Genomic DNA, 9,228 nt, shown 5'->3' on the forward strand with positions numbered 1-9,228 from the left:
CGAGGACAGGGACGCGCTGGGCCGGGTGCGCGTCGACGCCACGCTGCGGGTGCCGTCGGCGCGGGCGGTTTTCGTCACCGGCGACGCCGCGCACGCTGTTGCGGACCCGGCGGCCGGCCAGGCGGCGCTGATGTGCTGCCAGCACGCGCTGCTGCTGGGCCGCGTCGCGGGGCACAATGCGGCGGCGGGACTTGTGGGCGCGCCGCTGGTGGACTACGCGCAGGCGGCGTACAACTGCTGCCTCGATCTGGGCGGGCACGGCGCGGTCATCTGCCGAGGCTGGCAGAGGGATGTCATGCTCGAGGGGGACATGGCCAAGAGGGTGAAGCAGTATATTAACGGGACACTCATCTATCCTCCGACGGATGCCGCGGAAGCGCTCGCGGCGGCGGACCCTGGTTTGTATGGGGATTCGGACGAGCTGTTTAGACAGATGATTGAGACGACTAAAGGAGCAGCGTAGATGTATAGAATAGAGCATTTACAATAGAATCAGTATCGTAAGAAACTGGTCAGTGTTCTTTGTCGCAGAGGGCCTTTGGATGCATTTGGTACTTTAGGTGCAGAGGTCTGATACGAGAAGAATGTATAGAGAATATATGGAAGATATATACAATATGTGCACTGTGGAAATATATACAGATTTGTTTCAAAACGTGATTCAAATAACCGTCAAGCCGAAAGCAAAGCTCCCGACCACGGGGGTCCTGCTGTCGCGTTAGGTAGTTCGCAGCGCAGCCTTGACGGTGTCACCAAACGTCCAAGCCTTGGAGCCGTCCCAGTTTATCGACCAGGTCATGAGGCCTTTCAAGGCGCCATTGTACCGGGCCAGGACCTGGGCCACGTTGGCGGTGGACATGTAGCCGCCGCCGGCACCGGGCTGGGCGGGCAGTCCCGGGACCTGCTTGTCGTACGGGATCTTGATGGTGACGCCCTGGATGGTCAGGCCTTTGTTGAGGCAGTCGGTCTGGGCGGTGAAGCCGGCGACGGTGCCGGCCTGGTACGAGTCGCCGGCGCAGCCGTACATGGCGCCGTTGTAGTACTGCATGTTGAGCCACCAGAGGCGTCCGTTGTCGAGGTACTTTTTGATGATGGGCAGGTAGGAGCCCCAGATGGAGCCGTACGTGACGCTGCCGCCGGTGACGTAGGCCGTCTCCGGCGCCATGGTCAGGCCAAAGTTGGGCGGCATCTGCGCGAGGACGCCGTCGATGATGCGGATCAGGTTGGTCTGCGACGTGGACAGGCTGCTGAAGCTGCTGCCGCCGGTGAGGCCGGACTCGATGTCAATGTCGATGCCGTCAAAGTTGTACTTTTTCAGGATGGGCACAATGGTCGCGATAAACTTGTCCGCCACCGCCGCCGAGCTCAGGTCAATCGCGGCCGTGGCGCCGCCAATGGACATGAGAATGGTCGCGCCCGCCGCCTTGGCCGCGCACATCTCCGCCGGCGTCGCCACCTTGACGCCCGCGTCCATGCCGTCCTCCCACATGACCGTGCCGTCTGGGTGGATGACGGGGAACGCGGCGTTGATGACGTTGTAGCCGTGCTGGCGGATGACCGGGTTCGTGATGGGCGTCCAGCCAAAGGGCGGGTGCACGCCGTTCTTGGCCCCGTCCCAGTTCTCCCAGTATCCTTGGAGAACTTTGCCGGCGGGACGGCCTTTGGTTGCGCACGTGTCAGCGCAAGGCGCGAGGGGAGAGGCACTGACCGCGCTAGATGCGAGCAGCAGGGGGAGCAGCGCGAGGCCGGTCTGGAGAAAGGGTGCCATGATGGGCAGGTGGTCGATAAGAAGGGATGGATAGAGACCAAAGCAAATTCTCTTAGGGGTTGCAAGACTAGCTGGTAGACTACCATGTTGACAGCAAGGCGGACAATGCTTGGTATTTATGGTATTTATGCGTCGCGCTCATGTTCCGCAGCCAGTCCCCAACCAAGATAAGACAAGCATGTCATAAGACAGCCATGGTACCATCCTGGTGATTCATTGTCTCGCTCCATCAGAAACGGTCAAAGACGGCGTGCCACCGAACACGGCCTAAACAAAGTAACGTGGGATCCATGCTGGGCGCACTTGCTATCGTTGTTTACCATGATCCAAGGTGTCCTTGTGCGGTGGCATATTGATGACCTCGGTGGGTGAGCCTGTCCGTGAAGGCACCCCGCAGGAGCTCTACATGCAAGGGGAATCACGTTTCAGCACAAAGGCGACTCGTGATGGATATGCCGAATTCATTGCCTAGAAAGGCATGTGGTAGTTGTTTAGCTCCAGTGGCGTGCCGCTGACAGGGTGGCATCTTGGTTCTTGGTTCCTAGTGCCGCTGTCAAGACGGCGACAGGGCCGATTCCATTTAGTCTTTGCGGGGGGGTTGCCGTGCATGCCACGTTCCGCATCGAGTCGTAAACCCGGAAAGACGTAAAAGTGAGCAGGATAATCAGCTCTTCATGGGGTTGTGAGAATATAGTCATCGTACGACAAGTCATGTGCTGTAATGAAAGGGGAGAGTGAAAGCGACTGCACGACCCATTGTGTCGCTTGAGATTTTATGAAGGATTCCCTTTCATTTTGGGCCCTAAATATGGTCGCACACGGTGTGATCTTGGCGGTCATGGTCAGTGTTTAAGCAAAACTCTGTGAGGCGAACTAGAGAGTCGCGCCCGAAAGAAGCCACGTTGTAATCCTGATGGAGGAGGGGCGCATAGAGTCAAGCCACATGTTGTCGTCCAATATATTGATCTTTGGACGAGCAATATCGGTGCAGGTTAACCGACTAGTCATGGTGCAACCACCACTTGTTAGGCTGTGGAGAACAGAGTTGGCTTGTTCCGGCACAAAGTTTCAAGTTTGAAGCCGGCAAGAGATTGTTCTGTTTCGCTCTATATTCGAGATGAACCGAGACGGTCTTGTCCTTGTGGTACGCGGCTCTTTGATAAGGTCTCAGTGCAGCTGCCAACCTGTCGCAAGTGGGCAAAGGAAATTAGTCGTGCCACAGCAGTATCGTTCATATTGAGATTTGTTGTTTAGTGGCCAGTCGATGAAGATTTGAAACAGGTGTTTGAGTTGGCTTCGTTGAGGGTTTTGGTCGCTGTGAGGGGAAAAGGGATGATGTATTGTGGAGGTTGTGGCCTCGTACAGAGTACAGTCGCGGAGATGAAGGACCGAGTGCTAGGCAATTCCTATAGCCTATAGGTGAGGCCAAAACTTGCGGATTGGGTGCGCTGCATTACTAGGAAATATACTCAGGCGAGGTTAAATTTTCTTTGTTGAATTTGCCTCGTAAATAGGGGTTTTCCCGTGATCAATTACGCTGGTTTACAAGGCGGGCATAGCCCTTGTAAGAACGCTGGTGAGAGGATACAGGGCTTCTAAACTCGGCCTCTTGCTGTATGGATGGTGTGCACCGTATACCCTATTAGGGTTTCGTCCTCGTGGCACTTGGCTGCAATAGTCAAAAACCATCAGCAAGACACCCTTGTCTTGTCCACTTCCTTCACCGACCACTGCATTCCAACACCCTCTCTTTCTTCTTCATCCCATCTTGGCCTGTTTCCGAGGGACCCATCTCCCCGCTCTCCCCGAGGATCCCCAATCTTCCGAGTCAGCGCGGCCGCTAGCCTTGATCCCGACCTCCCCGCAGGCGCATCTTGCGTCAGCTCAAACTTAACTTAGTAAAATTCTCGAAAAAATAGAATGGCAGCGTATGGAATCCGATGCTGTGTAACTCATCCGCAACTCATGCTGCCGACCCAAACACACAAAGTCAGCCGCCTTGATCGGGGAGACCGGGGACCGAGTGCCGGGCACAAGCCGCGTCGAAGCGAACCATGAATTGCCCTGCTTATCGTGAGAAATGGCAAGAAGATGGTGTTTGCATTTATAAATAGTCCCATCTGTATTTACAAGTAGCGTCCTACTTCAAGGACATCTTCATTCCGAGAATCCAACAAAAACACACCATGACTTCCTCCAGCAACCTCTGCATCTGCGTGACCTGCGGCACGCAGTTTGGCATTCCCTACGAAGAGCGCCCGCCAACCTGCCGCATGTGCGATGTATAATTATTCACTCAGCTCCATTCCCCCCTGCCTCCTCTCATCGCACTAACAACCCCATTCCTAGGAGCCGCGCCAGTTCGTCCCCCCGTCCGGCCAGTCCTGGACCACGCTGGCGCGGCTGCGCCCGCACCACCGCAACGAGATCCGGCAGGACGCCGTCGACGGCCGCATCTGGTCCATCTTCTCCCGCCCGGCGTTCGCCATTGGCCAGCGCGCGCTGCTCGTGGAAACCGACGCCGGCAACGTGCTGTGGGACTGCGTCAGCCTGCTCGACGCCGCCACCGTCGCGTTTGTCCGCTCGCGCGGCGGGCTGCGCGCCATTGCCATCTCGCACCCCCATTTCTACAGCACCCATCTGGAGTGGGCGAGGGAGTTTGCGTGTCCCGTGTACCTGGCTGAGGAGGACAGGGAGTGGTTGAATCGTGAGGACGAGGATGGGCGCCGGCGCTTTGTGAGCGGCCCGGAGCGCGAGATCCTGCCGGGCGTGCATGTCGTGAAGCTGGGAGGCCACTTTCCGGGGAGCTCGGCGCTCCACTGGAACAATAATCTTGTAAGTCGCAAAACGGAGCGCAGATCCCGGGTATTTGTGGTGATTTCGCTGTCTTTATTATATCCTTCTTCTCTCTTCGCTGGCGCTTCTTAGTGTTCCTCCGCAACTAATTCCGTGCGTCCAGTTTGTTGGCGACTCTATTGGAATCTCTCAGGTAATAAAGTCACCTCCCTCCAACCTCCCACTCAAGGCTAACTCACCTATTAGTCTGGCTTGGTGCGCTCTCACCACAACCACAAGCACCAGACCTTCTTCTTCCATTACGCATTCCCCAATTTCATTCCACTAGGTCCCACCGCAATGCTCGAAATGTGGAAAAGACTGGAGAAATGGGACTTTACGAGCGTATTCTCCCTGTTTTATCAGACAACGGTTCGCGATCCCAACGTCAAATCCATCATTTTGGACAGCATGCAGCGCCAAGCCTGTCACCAAGAGAACAACAACCACCCGCTGCTGGATCAGCGCTACCAGAATAGGCTGTAATAGCTACATCAGCATGTTGCGTTTCAAATTGTACTCTACAGCATTTGACTTGACAGTATATAGCTCATCTACATTGACATGAGTGTATCGAAAGTTGAGGCATCAAATAGCTCCGCCGCCAGATAAGGGCCAAGACCACTGTGATCATCCAGGAGGTCCACCATGCCCATGAAATAGTCACCGTCCAGCTGGTTGAACGCGCCAGGTTCCTCGGTCGAGAAATCAGCAATGTCAGAATCGGCTAAAAAACGAAGGTGAGTAATCATCATACACCGGAGCGATTGTAGGCCTCTTACATCGGTAATCTCGCAGTTCCGACAAATATCGGATATACTTGACACACCTCTTCACAAGAGGGTTGCTGTTGTCCAGATTTTCGAGTGCATCGGCCGCTTTGACAAGATTCAAGCGACCCTCCGCCACCACAGTTTGTGCATTCACCCGGTGACTGTGTCGGGCGCAAAGCATGCCGCCGCACACCATGAGCGCCGCAGTAAAGACTACAGCACAAAGATTAGCCCAGTCGTCTTGCATCCTGCATAAATGCTCAGGCAAACGTACCATAGTACAGTGTAAAGAACCAGACCCCGAGGTTGCTATCCTCCACGGGACCACCTCCAAAGACCGAGGCGGCCATTCCTATCGTCTCCTCCGCGGACGAAATACACTCAAATGCTTCCGCCATGGCAAGCTGCGTCGTGTAGGGAAGCTCCACATCCTGCCTTCCATGGATCTTGGACAGATACTTGAGCGTGACACACAGCAATGGTCGGTGAATGAAGATTGATATGCTGTGATATCGTACCGTCGTAATCGCCCGCAGCTTGTTCATTCGGGAACTGTGCTTCAGATCCGGCGAGCTACTCGGCAGCAACGAAAATTCAGACGGCAACGTCTCGGCCCATCGTCGCAGCTTCTGCCGCAACTTACTCGCTGTTTGCAGCATGGACACCTCGTCCTCGCTCTGGTCTGTGCCAATGTTGCCATTGTACTGGGCTTCGATGGAGAGACCCATGATCTGGTATAGCTGCACGGAAATGGACAGGAAGTCCGTCGCCACTTGCGCCACTTCAGGCAGCGTACCGATCTGGTCGTTTTCTGACACCGGCCATGGCTGTGGTAGACGAACCGTCATGTGCGCTGGGGGGATCGCACAGGGCCGGCCAAATGTGGCGCTCAGCACAGTGTCGAGGCAGTAAATGGTGTCCCATGTGCGAATTCTCATCTCCTGCACGACGCCATCCAGCTGCCGTCCAACTCGATCACTGTGCAGACCCAACGCCACTGCGCTTCTCACCAGCAGTCCATGCACACTCCAGGCCTCGCCCGCTTGTGGCGTGCCTTGAAGGTACAGCGCCTGCAGAAGAAGAAACTGCACAATGTCCAGACTGACAGAGCGCAGAGAGGAGGCGCCACACAAGGACATTGCTCTTCTGTAGTAGATGAGCGACTCCTCGAAGCACTGCTTGGACGTTCTTCCTTGCTTGCGGTTGATATTGCTCGCAATGGCAAATATCAGGTTGAGCTCCCCCAGCCACGTTTGCCGAACCTTGTTGAAGCCGCTGGCCTTGAACGCATTGTACGTTTGTCGAAACGTGGCTTCGTGTAAAAACGGGAACAGCAACCCCATTGTGTTGAAGAACCGATCCATCATGACCTCCATGTCAGCAACGGCCGGCAAGCGCGATGACGTCGCGAGCGACTGCGGGGTCGTGGGCAAGGCGCCAAGCGGCGAATGTTCCGACGAGAGGACGGTCCCGCGTCTGCCGTCGGGGTCGTCGCCCTTGCTGAGCTGGGGCCCTTCTGGCTGTTTGACGCCCCAGATGGACGACACGGAGCCGAGAAGGTAGCGGACGAAGCCGATATTCGACGACTCCCCGAAATACGCCGCCGCGCGCTCGTCGACAAACGTGATGGCGAGCCCGTCCGTCCTCGCTTCCGTCTCGCTCTCGGAATCATCCGAGTCAATCACCGACGCGTCAATCTCGATACCCTCACCCCCGGGCGCTTCCCGCAGCGGCAAGACACTTCCGGGCGGCTCCTCCTCATACGGGTCCCGGATGGCACAGGACGACAAGTGCCCCGTCAACAAGTCATCGTGCCGTTGCAAGAGGTGTTCCACTTTCTTCAGGCGCTGCTCGAGGCCCGACACATAATCTTTTTGGACGATGATGTTGGTCGTCGAGTCGGGCGCGTCATACTGGCATTCGAAACCGAGCTGACTGCACGTGGAACACGTCGGTCGTCGCCCATCGCACCTTGGCAGGAGGGGAGTAGTGTAAGCCGATTACGCTTCGTTGCCTTGGAGAGGGGATGCACTCTACCTGGACTTTCTGGTGCGGCAAGATGTGCATGCGAGAGCGATGCGGCGGCGCTTGGAGACTGTCACAGCAGCGCCCGAGTCTGCCATGTTGCGCGCGGGGAGATTGGGGAGCGGACGGGAGAACATGTCGCTGTGGATCGGGCTGCGCGGTGATAAATACTATTGCGCGTATACGAAATAGTTTTAGTGCTGATGGCACGAGAACCAGTCCAGAAGGCTTCTAGCGTAGCGGTGCTTCCTTGCGATATTTGGCATGGGCTATTATACAGTCCATATTTTGCCCGCTATTCGACGCCTTGCAGACATAACGAGATGCAAACGCCCTCCGCTCCGGCAAGGGACGGGACACTCCGGCCATATCGGACAATTTGCCGCAGGGTAAACTAGTCCGAAATAAGAAATCAAACTGGAGCACCAAAAATGAAGCCATTCAACATGCACCTTATATAAAGTCACAGCTGTAACTATGCACATCACATCCAACAAAGTACCATTCGCCATCATAAATCCCTTGCAACTCCAAACACATCATCTCCAGGGTCCTGTAGTATCCTTCCCCCCCCGAACAGAGTCTGCCCACCAACGCCACGCACCAGCTGCCCTCTTCACCAAACAATGACTGGCTTGATCGCCTCACCACGTTTCATGGCCTGGAGGGCCTGGGCATAATTTTCATGCTCAAAAAAGGTGACGAGCTTCTCGACGGGAAATTCTCCTCTGCGCCACCACCTGATCATTTCCGGAATAGACTCGCTCGTCCTGGCGTGTCCCTGCACGGCCCCGAGATACTGCTTGCCGCTCACCATGAAGCTCTGCATGTGCAGTGACAGATTGGCGTCGGGCATTCCCGTTCCCACCTGGATCACCTTGCCCATGTACCGCGTCGCCTCGATCTGCGCAGAAACAAGGGCCGGGAATGCCGTCGTGTCGATGCTCACGGTAGAGCCCAGGCCCTCGCTCGCTTCCTTGATCTGCGCGACAATGTCCTTCATCTCGAGATTTGTCGTGTTGATGGTGTGCGTGGCCCCCAAGGATTTCGCCAGCGCCAGCCGACTCTCGACTCGGTCGAGCCCGATGATGGCCTTGCACCCTCGGTTCTTGGCCGCCATGACTGCGGCGAATCCAACGCCCCCCATGCCGGCCACAGTGACACAGTCGCCAGGGCCGGCTTTGGCAACATTAACCACTGTGCCGCTGCCTGTTTGGAAACCACACCCCAGTGGTGCAAGGAGCTTCAGGTCATCTCTGCTGAGACCCAAACCGGAGACATTGACCACGGACTTGTCACTCACGATAGAGTGCCGGGCAAGGCTGGATTGACCAAAGAATCGGCCTCCAATCCCGCCTTCGAATACAGGCTCTCCCATGAAATTGATGTCGAAGAAATTGACGCAATGTGATGGTGTACCAGAAATACAGACATGGCATTCTCCGCAGTATGAGAACGAGAGAAGAACGGGGTCGCCAGGCTGCACGTTCTTGACTGCGCTTCCAGTTCGCACCACATATCCAGAGCCTAGACGTTTTAGTTGTACGTTGACGAGCGTAAACCAATGTAGCACCAAACGCCAATCGTACCTTCGTGGCCAAGCACTCGCGGATAGTATACTCCGGGCACCCCGGCATCGGCTGGTGTATCTCCGCAATGGAGGTCCGTATGGCAAATTCCAGAGGCAACCATCTGCACTACGACTTCATCATGGCGTATTTCTCGCAGCTTCACAGGTTCCAGCGCCCATTTGCCTTCCGAGAAGGGCCCTCTTGCCACAAGTGCTTCGGATTCAAAAGCCATCGCACGACCGGAGGGGGGGGGGGG

General features: G+C 56.1%; 5 protein-coding genes across 5 annotated transcripts in view; 2 read left to right on the forward strand and 3 right to left on the reverse strand.

Annotated features, from left to right (window-relative positions):
• CCM_05743 (NADH dehydrogenase, FAD-containing subunit) overlaps positions 1-463 on the forward strand; it is a gene marked incomplete at both ends in the record, with an annotated part of 1,210 nt that extends 747 nt beyond the window's left edge. The window contains one exon of the mRNA XM_006670887.1: positions 5-463. Within this exon, the coding sequence (XP_006670950.1) occupies positions 5-463 (459 nt within the window). The remainder of the gene's footprint in view (positions 1-4) is intronic.
• Positions 464-718: 255 nt separating this feature from the next.
• CCM_05744 (endochitinase) lies at positions 719-1,768 on the reverse strand (the record flags this gene model as incomplete). Its single annotated transcript, XM_006670888.1, has 1 exon — positions 719-1,768. One exon carries the CDS (start codon positions 1,766-1,768, stop codon positions 719-721), a length of 1,050 nt encoding a protein of 349 aa, XP_006670951.1.
• A 2,186-nt stretch (positions 1,769-3,954) lies between these two features.
• On the forward strand, positions 3,955-5,089 carry CCM_05745 (metallo-beta-lactamase family protein; the record flags this gene model as incomplete). The annotated part of the gene is made up of 4 exons (XM_006670889.1): positions 3,955-4,050; positions 4,118-4,603; positions 4,728-4,757; positions 4,811-5,089. 4 exons carry the CDS (start codon positions 3,955-3,957, stop codon positions 5,087-5,089), a joined length of 891 nt encoding a protein of 296 aa, XP_006670952.1.
• A 68-nt stretch (positions 5,090-5,157) lies between these two features.
• On the reverse strand, positions 5,158-7,538 carry CCM_05746 (C6 transcription factor, putative; the record flags this gene model as incomplete). Its single annotated transcript, XM_006670890.1, has 4 exons — positions 5,158-5,330; positions 5,386-5,589; positions 5,651-7,311; positions 7,414-7,538. 4 exons carry the CDS (start codon positions 7,536-7,538, stop codon positions 5,158-5,160), a joined length of 2,163 nt encoding a protein of 720 aa, XP_006670953.1.
• Positions 7,539-8,017: 479 nt separating this feature from the next.
• On the reverse strand, positions 8,018-9,204 carry CCM_05747 (alcohol dehydrogenase, putative; the record flags this gene model as incomplete). Its single annotated transcript, XM_006670891.1, has 2 exons — positions 8,018-8,928; positions 8,991-9,204. 2 exons carry the CDS (start codon positions 9,202-9,204, stop codon positions 8,018-8,020), a joined length of 1,125 nt encoding a protein of 374 aa, XP_006670954.1.
• Between the last annotated feature and the right edge of the window lie 24 nt (positions 9,205-9,228).

Source organism: Cordyceps militaris (assembly GCF_000225605.1).
Source record: "Cordyceps militaris CM01 unplaced genomic scaffold CCM_S00004, whole genome shotgun sequence".
NCBI classification, from domain to species: Eukaryota; Fungi; Ascomycota; class Sordariomycetes; order Hypocreales; family Cordycipitaceae; genus Cordyceps; species Cordyceps militaris.